The 15,151-nt window shown below is 50.7% G+C and overlaps 4 protein-coding genes across 4 annotated transcripts; all 4 read right to left on the bottom strand.

The window, feature by feature from the left end:
• Positions 1-131: 131 nt before the first annotated feature.
• PV06_06233 (uncharacterized protein) lies at positions 132-4,364 on the bottom strand. Its single transcript, XM_016407325.1, has 3 exons — positions 3,658-4,364; positions 935-3,593; positions 132-886 (listed from the first exon to the last, which is right to left on the bottom strand). Exons 1-3 carry the CDS (start codon positions 3,784-3,786, stop codon positions 723-725), a joined length of 2,952 nt encoding a protein of 983 aa, XP_016262929.1. The 5' UTR covers positions 3,787-4,364; the 3' UTR covers positions 132-722.
• A 427-nt stretch (positions 4,365-4,791) lies between these two features.
• Positions 4,792-7,730, bottom strand: PV06_06232 (uncharacterized protein). The gene has a single exon (XM_016407324.1). It carries the CDS (start codon positions 7,525-7,527, stop codon positions 4,846-4,848), a length of 2,682 nt encoding a protein of 893 aa, XP_016262928.1. The 5' UTR covers positions 7,528-7,730; the 3' UTR covers positions 4,792-4,845.
• A 192-nt stretch (positions 7,731-7,922) lies between these two features.
• On the bottom strand, positions 7,923-9,605 carry PV06_06231 (isocitrate dehydrogenase [NAD] subunit 1, mitochondrial). Its single transcript, XM_016407323.1, has 5 exons — positions 9,484-9,605; positions 9,358-9,421; positions 9,227-9,301; positions 8,254-9,157; positions 7,923-8,198 (listed from the first exon to the last, which is right to left on the bottom strand). Exons 1-5 carry the CDS (start codon positions 9,514-9,516, stop codon positions 8,111-8,113), a joined length of 1,164 nt encoding a protein of 387 aa, XP_016262927.1. The 5' UTR covers positions 9,517-9,605; the 3' UTR covers positions 7,923-8,110.
• A 231-nt stretch (positions 9,606-9,836) lies between these two features.
• Positions 9,837-11,768, bottom strand: PV06_06230 (uncharacterized protein). The gene is made up of 4 exons (XM_016407322.1): positions 11,340-11,768; positions 10,677-11,269; positions 10,165-10,622; positions 9,837-10,106 (listed from the first exon to the last, which is right to left on the bottom strand). Exons 1-4 carry the CDS (start codon positions 11,762-11,764, stop codon positions 9,957-9,959), a joined length of 1,626 nt encoding a protein of 541 aa, XP_016262926.1. The 5' UTR covers positions 11,765-11,768; the 3' UTR covers positions 9,837-9,956.
• Positions 11,769-15,151: the final 3,383 nt, after the last annotated feature.

Below are 15,151 nucleotides of genomic sequence, written 5' to 3'. Positions count from 1 at the left end.
CGATTTGTTTTCGACCCTGCTGGCAACAGCTTGGGTACTTTCTTGCCATAGAAATCCCAGCTAGTTTGAGGTGGTCATTCATTTTCAGTGGGTGATTTTCCATAGAAGTCTGGTACAAATGTGCGATACATATCCGTGTCAGGATAACACGAAATGTCTTTCGTCGAAACTGATTCTCTTATTATTGTGAGGACTTCGTCGCCGTTCTTTCCACCAAGGGCAACTCCCCTGGCAGCATGGCTGTCCGGACTAACACTACCAATGCTGTCAAAAAGCAATGCCACCTTTGTACCCTCGAAGAGGTACAAGACTAAATCACAACAAGCTTGCCACTCAGCACTCAAGTAATTCAATCCCTTGCACCAGCTCCATTTCTCATGACGGGGGTATCTTTCCATGCCTAACCTAGGGACAAGCTCAACCGTCTCTTCATCAAATTGGAGCAATTCATTCTGGTCGTGGTAGTAAAGGAACCGTACGCCTTGATAAAATTCCATGACCTCGCTGTACAAACCAACCACCAACCATCCACCCACCCACATCCCTTCAAGCCTATGCAAATGAAAAAAAAGTACAAGTCCAGGAAGGCCCTCATCAACACGATGCGAGACCGAACCGTTGAATTTGTCAATTGTTGCAGGTGAACGCCGGGAGGGGAATGATGGCAAAGTTCTAATACCTGCCTAAGGTCAAAACGAAAACAAAAATCATGATGCTAGTCGTCAACGTGATGGCGTAACAAGGGCAGCCGTGGGGACACTGCCTCGATTTAGTTGTGGCGGAGAAGCTCTGCTGGGCGAGGATAGTAGCGGAGCAGATGATCGCTTCTGGACAACCTGTAGCTTACGTCTGATGACGGTGAGTCGTCCGCGAATACTATGAACCACTGTTGGAATGTCAATACCAGATCCGTTTCGGCAGATTGCAGACTTACAGTTCTTCACCGTCTTCCTGTCTTCAGCTTCTAAGCCGTTAATCGGTGCCGAGTCCTCTTTCTCGTCCTGATCACTCGCGCTACTCGCATGTTTGGGCATAGCGTCTTCGTCACTTTCCAATACTGCCTCGAGCATGCGGATTGCGGTAACATACGAGATCTCGCATCCAGGAAGGTCCTCATTCGTCAGCTCGTTGATGGCGGCAGCTCGACTCATTTCCAAGGCACGGTCATACATGAGTTTCTCAGCCGTAATCCCAGAGCTTACAACCACCTGATCGGCTGAAGTGCCCATACCAGTGCTGGAAGCTGTCGCAGTAGAAATGTTGTTGGGATGGCTAGGGTGGTCCTCAGGTAGTCGACGCTGATTATCAACAAGTTTGAGTCGTACGAGGTCGGTTTTCTCGAGGACTTCATTGAAGCGACCTCTTATCCATTGAACAACATTATTCATCCGCTGGTTTGCAGTTGTCGAGGAACGATAGGCTGTGTCATCTAGTGCGTCAGCACGGTTCTTGCGGTTCCACCAGCGTGCAGCAATATCCATGGCTTTGGCTAGTAGCGCGAGTGCCTTGACATAGAGTACGAGTGCTTCTTCCGCAACAATGACTGTAGCTTCTACAGTAAGATCTTCGTTGGATGCACCAAATGGGCTGTCATAGCTCGTGGCGTCGGACGCGTTTCGCAAACCGAGCCCTGGTTGAGAAGGAATGGCTGGGGTAAGCTGTTTATACTTGACTTCAGCGAAGCCATAAACAACATCGCTTCGCGTCGCAATCTCCTCAACGAGATGCACAAACTTCGTATCCTCATCGGTGGCTGCTGGGGTTTTGGAAGAGTCTCCGACTACAATCAAACTGCTTTGGGCACCAGGATACGCTGGAAATGGGCTGTAGTTGATCGGAGGAGATTTGCCGCCACGCATGAAGTTCACCGGTGGAGAAAATCCAACTCCAAAGAGACGTCCGCTTGCCATATTTAGAGCCTTCGAGATGGCCGATGTTGCTGAGCTGGGGCTAGGGCCATAACGTCTCTCATAAGAACTCTGCCGGTTGTGTAAGGTATCTGGACGCCTACCAGACGCGATCTGAACGGCTCGAGAAGCACTAGTTTGTGCACCCGTTGCAGAGCCAGGAGGGCCTTGTGTCGTTGCTCTACGAACCATTGCTCCAGATTTCGGTGATGCTGCCGTATTTCTGTTCATCCGGGGAATGGCGTCAATTTCATCGGCCAAAGCGTTGACTTCCACGGCTTTCTTCTCGACCAAGACGTAGTCCCTCTCGAAGGCAATATCTTGAGCGACACGCTCTCTTTCTTTCTCCTCTTGTTGCTTCCGCAAGGCAAGTTCTTGGCTCTCATCGTAAACTTGTTCCCGCAACGAGGATGGTGGCAACTTGTGGGAGCCTGCACTCGATTGACGAGCCATCGGAGTTGAAGATGGCCGATAGACCAATTCTTGTCTTCCAGGCGCAGTTGCATGTGGATGCAGAGCTGGTCGAGGTTCGCTGGGACTGGGTGGAGAGGCGGCTCCGGAGGCACGCTCATTGGAAGGGCGCCTTAAAGTTGCAAGCTGATCCTTATTTGCTGAGGTTCGGCGACTCACAGAATATCTGCGTGGAAGATTTTCCGCCGAGGCAAGTCTTGTAGTATCGCTATAAGGACTCTCGGGCTCCTTCCGCGAACTTGGACGAGTAATGCCAGTAGGATCCGTCCGACTATTTCGTCGACGATCTGTCTCTGGCTGTTCGAGCTCTTCGGGCATATCCTCAGGATGCAATCCTGGGATAGGTCCGGTGATGATTTCATTCTTGAAGAACTCGGGAAATGTCAAACGATCCTTCGGGTCCCTTCTAAGTAACGACCGAATGAGCTTTTTCATCTCCTCCGAGACTTGGATCTCTTCTCCAAACTTGATCTTGTCTTCACTCTTTTCTATCTTTCGAAGCAGCTCAACATGGTTGGAAGCTCTGAAAGGAGGCCGTGCCGTGACCATTTCATATAACACTGTTCCCACCGACCAAAGGTCAGCCGTAGCATCGTATTTCTCATAGCGCAAGATCTCAGGTGCCATGTATAGAGGAGAGCCACACAGGGTCTCTGCCAGGGCTGTAGATGGCAAGGACCTGGCGAATCCGAAATCTGCAATCTTCAGCATGGGAAGAGATCGGATTCCACAGACCGGGTTGAGAGCATCTTGACTAGGCTGATACGGCATCGGACGAGGTTGGTGTGTTTCGAAATAGACAGGGGAAGGATTGAGGAGGAGATTCTGCGGCTTCACATCGCGGTGAATGAGATCTCTAGCTCGCAAAAATTGCAGAGCGCTCGCGAGCTGTTGTAGAAAGTGCCTTGACAGCACCTCGTTTAGACCGCCATGCCTAGGATTTGGATATTTGATCATCGTATTGCCCACCAACTCACTGTCCTTGATTTGTTCCCGCCTCTTGATGAAATGTGAGAGATCCCCCAAAGCTACGTATTCCATCACCAGATGTATGTGAGCACTGGATTCTTTGCAGTCGATGAGGGCAACGATATGTGGATGATGGAGTCCCTTCAAGATCGAGATTTCGGATGTGAGATTGTCTTTTAATTTCTTGTTAAGTTTCGACATATTCACAGATTTGATGGCAACGATGCTCTGTGTACCGGAGGAACTCTAATGATCAATCAGTAAATACGGCACGAATCTCCGCAGGGTCGATAGATGTGGCCAGACTTACGGTATGTACAGCCTTGTACACCGTTGCAAAGCTACCTCGACCAATCTCTTCATGGCGTTGGAAACTGCCTATTCGATCGGAATCCTTTGACCGTCTAGATGTACTAGACTGTGATGTGGTAGACGCCATCTTCACCTCCTCCGCCACACCGCGTGCAGAGCTGTGTCGAGCAGTCAGCGGCGATGGCTTTGGAGTGCTATCTTCTCAGTTGTGGGTAGAGAGTAGGGGTTATGTGGTTGGACATGGATTGATCGAGATCAAGGAAGGCCCGAAGATGTAATCGTTCGACAGATTAGGTGACTAGGAGAACAGGCGACAGGCCGCAAAGTGTGGAGATGGCGCAATTTGGACCTTAGGCTGCGTCAATTCAAATGTGGTGTCAGTGGCCAGCGAGAAGTTGAAAGATCGAACAGCTTGTTGATGACTAGAATGCTGGCGCCGAGTTCGATGGACAGTGATCATGTAGGGGGCTTGTAGACTGATTGTTCGCTGCGGCAAGATGTCGGGATGAGTATCGGATCAATCGGTGACGCAGTGTCACAGAACGCTAGTAACACCAGGGTATAAAGGATGCGGCTAAGGCAATAAAAGAAAGAAGATAATGATAGATAGAGGAAAGGATTAAGAAATGACTGAAGTTGAACAGGACGCGATTGTATCTTGCGTTCGTATGGAATGATTAGGTTAGTCATACACGTCCGAAGAACGGTTGACGCAGGATGGTTTGGATGCACTTCTGGCCTAGAACAAAAGCACCTGCCTCGCCTCACCTCGCCTGACAGTGATAAACTGATAAGGATCACGTGCGCTGTCTGATGGGTTGACATATTGTCTGACAACTTGGCTCTAACCATTTTACCTAGTCAAAAACGTTTACTGTCTAGTCTGACGTCTCATATTGTTATCCTACCTGGAAGGTAGATACGACGAATCAGAATCTCTCAACACTTGGAACATTTGCGCTCAATGGAGTCAGCCGATCCATTATTGCTGTGGATTCGACTTCCGGACTGAGATTACTTTGCTGCCCTCATACAGCGCAGGGCGCCGGATCCTTTGCCGCTGACATTGCATCAGGTGTTGTGGCTTCCGCTTGTCGCCTGATAGATATGCAGAGGCCAAATGGAATGAATGGTCACAAGGCTGAATAATTGGTATGGTATATGCGGTGTCCCAGCCCCCATACGTCTATATATTCAATCCTCTCACTAACAGCCACAACCCTATGGGTACTACCACATTATCGTTTGCCGCTGTCAGAGTGCTCTCTAGTAAACTCGCTCCGACTCCTGCGAAGACGAATTTTGCGAATATAAGTGACAACGGCCCACTCGGCCAAAGTGCCCAGCCTCCCAGTCTGAGCCAGGTCCAGGCCATCGCGAGACCACAAACAACAGCAACGGCAAAGGCGAGGCTGCCTTCTAGACTTTTCCCGCCAGACCAATACCATTTTGTCTTCCCATAACGCCTGCCAACCAAACTTGCTGCAGCATCGCCCATTCCAACGCAAACAACGCCACTAACCATAGACAGTTCGCGAACTGGTGTATCCCATCCTCCCCAGGCGTCCTCGCCTGTACGCGGTGTCGCAGCCAGCGATAACCAGAGAGGAATCGCACACCCTATGAGTAGAAATATATGCGAAACGATGACTGGGCCACGATAGTCACGCCCGTCCACATATGGGGCTAGAAATGTTGTAAGTGGTTTCGAGATGGGAGGTAGTTGTGAAGCTCGAAACAGGTCCAATAATAAAAATACAGCCAACACCAGACTCAGCGCTAAAGCGATAAAGCATGGATCGACAAAAATAGTAGGAAGAAGCATTGCAACCATGATACCATGAAAGACTTTCCGCCTGGTGTCGACTTCGACCACAGAAGTTAGGCGGAGTACTGCAAAAATACCCATGAATAACACGGCCACGCAGTACCCGCAGATCAGAAGGCGAGTATTTGCTGGGCCCAAGGTGTTTTGACGAATGTATTCGATCGAGAAAGGAGCAACAGGCGCGACGTCAGCAGACACGCGAGCTGGAAGACTTATCCATCTCTCGAGATTGTTGCTGACCACCCAGAATCTGAAAGTCGGGATATTTCCAAAAAGGTAGCCGATCGCCCAACCAAAGGGTTCATGGCCAGATAGGGCTCTGGTGCCAACAAAGAATCGAACAGGTCCTAGTATTGTGGCCGCTACGCAGAAGTATGCAGCAGCTGCATAGGCGTACTTGCGCACTCGAGCCTGCTCCAAAGTGAAGAACAAAAAGACATTCGACTGGCCTGCAAGAGGTGCTCTCATCTTCTTCCCCGCTGACGACTGGGTGCTGCTAGCTATCCGTTCGAATACTGTGAATGTGTTGCGGCGAGGCGTTTTCTGAAGAACAGGCCCATTTGTAAATGCTTCTCTCGGCTTCAAAGGCTCCACTGCAGACATCGGCTCAGCAATTGGAGTCGTAGACGCTCTCGCGTTGATGTTGAGCCGCAGTTTGGACTTGCTGGTGGAAATGGGCCGTAGCGGCGGTCGTTCAGAATCACTCTCGGATGACTCACGCCGCCTGGAGCGCAGGTGTCCACGCGTCAGCAGAACACAGATGGCTTGATCGACTTGTGAAACAAGTCCGGGTCTAGGACGTCTCCGTAGAAGTTTCCAGGTTGGCACTCGAGCAAGGGCGACTTCCCAAGCAAGCATTCGCCTACATGTAATGAAGATGCATAGTCCTCCGAGCCATAACATGGCTTTCAGAATCTCTGCCTGTGGGGTCCTTGCGAAGAGGAGAAGGTGAATCATAGCGGTCGAAAACAATCTAAGTTCGGATATATCGAGACTTGAAGTCGTGAGGTAACCGAGAATAGTCATAAGCGATTGATGCAGTGGGTATAACAATGTCAAGTCCTCTTGCTGCAACAAGCCCTCGCTGCTTAGTTTCAAAGACACCGGTTTCTGGAGGTATTCATGCGAAAACCGTAATTGAGAAGCATGAATCGGGAATATCGTTATGAGCCAGTGAACATAATCGCCCATCCCCCTGACTCGTGGCGTTGCAGTGACGGATGGCGGAATCGCAGAAAGTCCACACACAATGGCCACAGGAAGAAATGTATGACATCGTTGGAACAACGATAGTGCGATCAGGACTGGCATGGCCACAGGATACAACAAAGGCCCAGGGTCAAACCGAGAAGGGATATGAAATCCCAGACGAACTGCTTGAATGACTGACTTCCCTGTCGCAACGGCGCGGAAGGTCAGGCGGAGAGGTACGGTGAGGTAGGTCACCGGAGGAAGGAGCAAGTATCCGAGCAGCTCACTGTTCCAGTCTGATATCCCAGGGGAGTCCTTCACATTCGTCCAAATAACGCCACCGATTGCGACGAGGAGCAAAGTCTCGACACATCTTCGCACAATCTCTCTCCGCTTCCGAGCCTTGTAGGCTTCAAAATCTTTGACGACCTTTCCAGCTTGTGGTGTTTTCCTTGCCGTCTTGCGGGGAGTGCCGAAGTATTCGAACTCGCGCGCCTCGACGAATGCCGGAGGAGTCGGCAGGGGGCTGGCGGCCGGGGTCAGAGCAGCAGGCGAGGTCCCACGTAGGCCCTTTCTCATGCGCAGTGGAGGCGCCGGGAGACCTTTCAGAAGAGGTCCCTTTTCGTCGTCCGCCTCCGTGCCGCTTTCGCTTGACTCGGAGCGGCTGAGGGGTGATGTGGCGCTTCCATCAGGGGTGAGGAAGGTAGAGAGTCCGATCGGCCTGGTCAGACTCTCGGCTTTGAGGTGATAGGGTGTGCGGGTCCGCTCGAGAGTCAGGCTGGCTCGGTGGTACAGTTCCTGCGAACTGGATCGGCTGCTATCATCTCTCGTAGGCCTCGTGAGAGTCATCGGGGGAACAGGCAGAAGTCAAGGAAAGAAAGGTAAGCCAAAAGACTTCGCCGTGTACGGGTGGTATCGATCAGGTCATGGTGGATGGTGTCGGCCTGGAAGTGAGATCAGATGGCCCATAGACCGTGAAGCCATAGTCCTATTCTTGTTGGGAAGACATTGGGGACTTCACATGCCAACTATATGTACAGAATGCTGTGGAGAGGGAAAACTGGTGAGCTGCCACCTTTGTCATATCTCTTGGTACGACCCGTGTACGCGTTTTTGACTGCGGAGACGCCTCAGCCGAAAACCACCGGGCACCATCACAACTTTCCGCCAATCTGAAATGGGCGTGACGATCCATTTTCCGAAGATCTACGGAGTACACATGTCGTCTAGATGGACAGGAACTTATTGAACACTGCTACAAGTACGACCAGGAATGACCAAGAGTGCATGCAAATCCATATACAAATATCATTTCTAGCATAGATGCAAAGATGCAAGTAAACTTCGTACAATCTGCTGGCTATACTCCGTAATCGACTCTCCAAAGACAGTGCCTACTCCACGACCGGGCTGTTTCCTCTGAACATAACATTTACAGTTCCGCCTCCATCTTGTCCAGGATGGTTCGGACAAATTCGTGTGTAGTGCTGTTGCCGCCCATATCACGCGTTCGTACTTTGCTACAAGCCAGTTAGTGAACCTGAATATAATCCAGAAAGTCAACCTCAAACTTACCCATCAGCAATAACGTCATAAACAGCTCTGGAAATGCGGTTGGCATGGTCATCGAGACCAAGGTGTCTCAGCAACATGGTGCCAGAAAGCAGCAGAGCGGTTGGGTTAGCTTGGTCCTTGCCTTGGATATCAAGACCGACATGTCGGCATCCGGGTTCGAAGACAGCGACATCACGACCCATGTTGCAGCCAGGGACAACACCAGGCCCACCGACCAAAGCAGCAGCAATGTTGGTAAGGATACCACCGTAAAGGTTGGGCATGACCATGACGTCGAATTGTTGAGGCCGGGAGACAGCTTGCATAGAAGCGTTGTCGACGATCATGTCGTTGACTTCCAGGGTAGGGTAGTCCTCACCGACCTTCTTGACCGTATTTCTGAAGAGACCATCTGCGAGTTTCATAATGTTGGCCTTGTGAATGCAGGTGACCTTCTTTCGGTTGTTGGCGAGGGCGAACGAAAAGGCGAACTTGGCGATACGTTCCGACTTGGCCCGGGTGATGATCTTCAGAGACTCGACGACACCGTTGACCGATTGATGCTCAAGGCCCGAGTACTCACCTTCGGTGTTCTCACGCACAATGCAGAGATCGACATTGTTGTGCCGTGTCTGCAGACCTGGAATGTTCTTGATCAAAACCACCGAGGCGTAAATGTCGAGCTCCTGACGGAGGGCCACGTTGAAAGATTGGTGACCGGACCTCTCGATAGGTGTGTGCAAAATACCCTTCAAGCCGAGCTTGTTTCTCTTGAGGGAAGCTATTGACTCCTTGAATAGTTCCTCCGAGTGCTTGCCTCCGCTCTCGACACCGGTCACGTCGACCTGTTCCCACTCGATGGGTACGTTGTCGGCCTTGAACACGGTCTTGACTGCCTCGGCAACTTCGCCACCGATACCGTCACCTGTGTGTACATTTCCGTGAGTATGCGAAACCTCCCTTGTTATTCAAGTTGCGCGAGGGTTGGCCATACCTGGGATCAGCGTAACTGTATACTTTCCGCCATACTTTGTCGGCTTGAAGATATCGGACTCGACAGTGGCATAGGCTGCGATGGGTCAGTTGGACGTTCATGGGGCCGCTTCGGACAATTAGACTGCTCACATCGTGCAAGGAAAGGAGAGGTGGTCTGGTATCTGCTCGCTCGCTGGGTTGCGCGGAACAGCGACTGTGAAAAAAAGCTCGTTAGTGGACCGGCAGCTGCGCACACAGGGTGGAAAAGCCGTTTACCTGTGCACTGCGAGACGATCGTGCCAGAGACATGTTGGGAGATTGCCGGAGAAGGTCGAGACAACTACTTGGCTGGCAGAGGTGACGAGGAAGAAGTGCGGTGCAGTGATCGAAGAGCTTTTGTTTCTTGTTCTTGCAGGTTGACGAGCGAAAGAAAGCTCCGCGGTCGGCAGCCAATCATCAGCCGCATCCGACCATGACGTCGAGTCCACAATCGCCAAACATTCCGCGCAAACCGCGAGTGCAGCACCCGACGCGGGAATTTTCTCTCGCTTCGATACTCCGTACTGACATGAAACATATACATGAGTGCGATAGAGTTAAGAGGTACCAAGTCAATATTACTTTGTATTATTCAACATCAATGCTCACTACTAGGTATCCTGACTCGACGTGTCAAACCTGCACCCGTACGATAAATATACCATATCACTACTCCGAATCTCATACCAAACTTCGTCCATGCGTACAACCTAATTGGTCTTGAAGTTCAATGGGCCCTGAGCATGTCTCAACCTGGCACCAAAGAACTGCAAGAAGACCACGATGAAGAAGGCTGCTCCCATAATGCCAGTCTGAATGCCGTATTCAGTCTGAGTGCCTGCCTTTGTTGCCCAGTTGATCTAGTTCAAGACGTCAGTTATGTGGTCGTAGGTATCCAATTTTATCGAGGCTACTGACCTGAATGTATCCAACAATGAAGCCACCAAGGGTTCGAGCAAAGTTCAACCAAGCCGCGCACTCGCCACCAGCCTCCGGATAGCCATCTAGGAGGTAGGCACCAACTGCAGCCGTGGTGACAATGGTAGCAAAGTTGTGCATGGCCCAACCGACAGCAAGAACCCAGTATGACCAGGTCTGGGCATTGTGCAGGGTCACTCCAATGAGGTTGTAACCAATGAGCTTGAAAGGCAAGACCAACCAAAGAACAATCAATCTGTTCTCCGGGTCAATACGGCCTCCGTGGCGCTTGGCCCAAAGCTTAGCCACCAAGTCAAACATGAAGTGTCCAATAACCAGACCCAAAATCGCTCCGACAACTGGTGCAGTGTAGATGGCTGCCAGATTGCGATAGCTGAAGTTGTATGCTGGGATGATCAGCACCGAGATGGTCGTGTTGTTGCCAATCGTCCACGGGACTGTGAAGAGTTAGCGATGGCATTCTCGAACGATAAAGGAGCCGATTTTCATACAGTCAAAGAAGTAGAACAAGCAAATCAAGAAGACGGGCAACTTCAACGCTGTGTAGCCCAGACGACTGCCGGCCTCCCAGAATGTGTTCGTGGTGTACTTGGTCCTGTACTGTTCGACGCCAATAACACGCAGGAGGCGCGATTTGCGCTTAGGGATACGGTCTGGCATCAAGTGCCGGGGGTAGAAGGTCTCGTCCCCGAACACAAAGGTCAGAGCGAGACCGAGGGCGATGATGCCGAAATCTAGCCACATTCCCTTGCGCCACGAGGTGACGCTGACAATTGCCGCCATGAATTGTGGGCCGAGGAAGGGGGAGAGGATGATAGCCGTGGACCAGATGTTGATCTTTTTCGCATGTTGGTGCCAGAACCAGACATCCTTGATCCACATCAACCCGCCTCCTGCGGCCGCGACACAAAAGAGGCCATTCAGAATCCGCGATGCCATGTATGATTCGAAGCTTTGAGCGGCGGCAGACCAAGCAGCGGTACCTGCCGACAAGCAGCCAAACCAGAAGAGCACTGGCAACCGTCCGAAGTAAGCAGACAGCCACACGGTCGCGAGACCACCGACGCCCAACATGAAGGTGTTGCTGCGTTTGACATGTCAGCTTGGGTCATTCGTTTTGGTGGTCACTTATGGAGTATGAGAGGAAGACATACCCAGCAGTGGCGTGGTTGACGGTGTTGGGAGAGATGCGCCATTCCTCAGCTTGAGGGATCAAAGCACTTGCGCCAGTCGCAGCGGAGTAGTCAGCGGTACAGGCATTGACGGCAATGACGAGCAGGATGAGACTCTTCTTCCATCTCGACCAGTTCAAAGGGTCCTCAGGGTCCTCGGTGGGCTGAGGGATCAAGACGACACCACCTTTGGACTTTTTCAAGGCGACATCAGGCGCGAGGCCCAACTTCTCCTTGAGTTGTGCCTCGTCGAGCACATATCCCTCAGTCTCACCGACACGGTCGAGATCGAGGGTGGTGCTCTTTGGGGCTGTCTTCTCCTTGTTGTCAGCCTCTGCACTAGAGATGGACGGTGGTGTCGAGGCTGTAGTCGCATCTGGTTCTGGCTTGTTGACTTCGTCAGCCATGGCTGGTACAATGGGAAGAGAGCCGGGGGAGGCAGGCGCAAAGTGAAAGTGACACAAGAGCAGTGTGCGAGTGCAAGAGACACTTGACGACAAGACAAAGAAGGAAAAGAAAAAATCGACAGCGGGGAGGGCCTGCTTGAAATACAAAACGTCCGACTATAGTGTTTTTTTTTCCTTCTTTGGCCCTACGATTCAACAAACAGCCTTGTGTTTTTAGCGTGTCCCTTGACGACCCGTCTGTAGGGCGTCTCCCACCAGCCGATATTGACCCAAGCAAATGGCGTTCCGGCGCCAAAAGGTCCTGTCAGATCTAAAAGGTCTGCGTCAAATCAGGGGCGTTCTAGAGGACGCCCTTGGGTTTCAAAAAGAGAGGTCCTCCCTGCATATTCCTTCGTTTACTCCGTCCTTTTTGACCGTGTGACAGGGGATGGGATGTCAATAATGTGCAATCTTACCTAAAGCGCGGATTGGCAATTACTGCTTAGGGAGTCGAAGGAGGAGTCGACGTCCTGAGCGTGGCGCATTTTGGTGTTCGTGATTCGACGGACATGAAAGAGGGAGCGACGCAAATCAGCCCCGTTATATGCCCCAAGTGGAATGGTCTCTCCTGCTCGCCGGACCTCGCTGACAGTCCTTTGTACGTGGACGAGGCTAGTCAATGTTACTAATAACAGAAGGGCACAATGTATGGGGTAAAAACATCCACAGGTATTAGGTACAAAAGGCCTTGGTTGTACTCCGTAGGACAAGCTACGGCTTTGGTAGCTTGTCGGGCGACCCTATTATTATTGTAAGGAGTACTGTAGAAAAGTCCGGTGTACTCCGTACAGTACACAAGATGCCAACAGAATTTTTCCCCCCTAGTCTTTTACACACAATCAAAATCTCACGTAAACTCCCAAGTGACACATGCCCAGAGAGAAAGAGACACGAAACAACAAAATCCCAGTCCCAGGCCCAACGCAAAACTGTATTTCCGACTTCCGTGCCACAACCACTGACACCCAGGAATCATCCAATAATGGCCAAAAAAAGTCTACTCCCATTACGCCTAGATACGGGACAAAAATCGCTGAGAAGTGCTTGACGCATGGTATGAAGACATGCAAGTACTCGTACTCGGTAGAAGGTTGAGTTCCCGCGTACTTTGTTTCTCGTATGCAAAAACACCACTACGACCAAAATGGTAGCTGGCAAAGATTCTGGCAACACTTCCCCCTCAAAAACATTCCCTCTCATACCCCAGATTCCAAAACCCCTCTCCGTTTTATACCCCGGAAAAAATACCTGTTGCCAGCTACCTGATTGAGTCAACATGCTACACACAGGGACACGTCAAAGATCTGAGAAACAAGCCGAGATACACGCCAGATCCCTGTATAACAGATTTGCCCATGTGCAAGTGGTATGTGCGTTATTGGCCCACGATGTTGACGTTTGTGTCCGTAATCGGACACATGTTCAGTCCCTCGAGAATAAAAGAGTATCTGGCCCATCCCTGAAGCGCGGTGACTGATGCCGAACTACCAGAAACAGAGATCTCTGAAGGAATGGACCTCAGTCAACGCAGGCAATGATGCAAGATTTGCTTTGTTTCCTAAGAATATCCATGAGAGATTTCCAACTACGACATATTTCCAAGCATCTTTCGGTCTCATGCCCTGAGAGGATATCTTGTCCGCGAGGTCGGCGTAATGACCCTTATCCGGTAGATGCTGAGGCTATACCAGAAAGAATCTTCGCTTTGCCAATGTGCTGGTCTTCTCATGGAAAGGGTGATTGCTCTATGTTGTCTTCTCACAAGCTATTTACCCTCGAGGGGCAGCTCGTCCGATTCAATTATCTACCTCTCCTTTGGGTCTTAGTCGCATATCGGGTGTTTGGTTGTTTAAACTTGTCCTGAAATTCGACGCAGCCAGGTCTGCAGTGTAGTTCCCGAACACTTTACCTATCTTTCAATGTCAGCGTCTGAACCCACTGACGGAATCGTTCTATCGCAGACTTTTGGGGGCAAACGGTATTTGGAATGACAAAGAACCAGTATTACATCCATTTAAATTTGCAGTCGACAGAGCTATGGATACAGATAGCCATGAGTCGGGCCATCTGTAGCACAATCCTAGGGTGCCGTGATAGGATGGGCTTGCATCTAGACGCTGCATGAGGTGCTCTGACCCGCCAAATGGTGTTGCTCAAAACGCCAGCACAGCATTCTAAGATTCAAATAGTTCTAGGAATCCATGTTGCTGGAAACCCTCCGAAACTTGGATTCAGTACCCACTTTCAAAGAAGGCAGGTATGTAGTATCTCAATAGACCGTTGGTACTCGTAATACTGTGAGACAAGCACCCGAAGAGTAGCGCAGGTTGCCTTTTTGGCTAATGGAGAAGCTTCCATTCATCATCAGTACTGCCAATCACTGTCGACCAGACCATTGCGCTGGGCATTCTTGCGGAGAGAGAAATGTAGCAGAGGCTGGAGGTCTTGTTCAAATCGAAAGGTGACCTGACCTTCCGACTCCATGACCTTGTCAAGAGGCTTACCACCAAGCGATAACATTCACGGGAGCGTTCAGCGCCACAGCACATGGGTCGCAAACAGATGGAGAAAGCAAGGACCGAGGCGAAGCATCGTTCGCATGCAAATGCAACGCATCGTGCCGAGCGGTAACCATCTGATATGCGCGGAGCACAGTACGTGATATGCTAGAGTTCTCCCCACCAGCTAGAAATTACGCGACTTTGAAGACGCATTATTGTCACCTCGCTTCTGTTGTCCAACAAGGAAGGTCGAAAACAAAGAAAAGCCCAGATCACGGACTGTGTTTGGGGCACCAAGACATCATCTTGTTGGCCTGAGTATGATGTCCTCCTCGTACTCAGCTTCAATTTTGGCATGTGGGCATAGCAGAAGGATGCCTTCCTGTGCAGACTCCACTTCTTGTATTGTACATATCATGATGGATGTTTAGCAAGCGGCGATGCAGTCTTATTCATCAGTGACATCAAATGGATCACCATGCAAGATCAAAATATCGTGCAGGAATTGCAACCTTCTCTGGTGAACTCAATTAGGGTATTGCACCACTGTGAGACACTCTCCAATGAAATCGCTTTTCGCCGTGAATGGTCGCTATTTCGAGTCGTCCTTGACGGTGGACTTGCATACGAGGATCCTCGGTATCAAGGCTAATGCGCGTAGCAGGTGTTCTTCTGAGCCTGGTTGCGCACCAGACTGCCGCTCGAGGAGCTTCAGTGGGTCAACTCCAAACGGATGTACAGTCTCTGCATCCCCGCAGCAAGAATTGCCTGCCGAGATGACACCAGGGCTGTTCTAAACAATAGTTCTTCGGTTGACAGAAACGAGTAAGGTTGATCCATGATTTAC

This window comes from Exophiala oligosperma (genome assembly GCF_000835515.1).
Source record: "Exophiala oligosperma strain CBS 72588 unplaced genomic scaffold supercont1.5, whole genome shotgun sequence".
In the NCBI taxonomy this organism is placed as follows: Eukaryota; Fungi; Ascomycota; class Eurotiomycetes; order Chaetothyriales; family Herpotrichiellaceae; genus Exophiala; species Exophiala oligosperma.
Note: the sequence above shows the minus strand (reverse complement) of the source record. Positions and strands in the feature narration are given on the sequence as shown.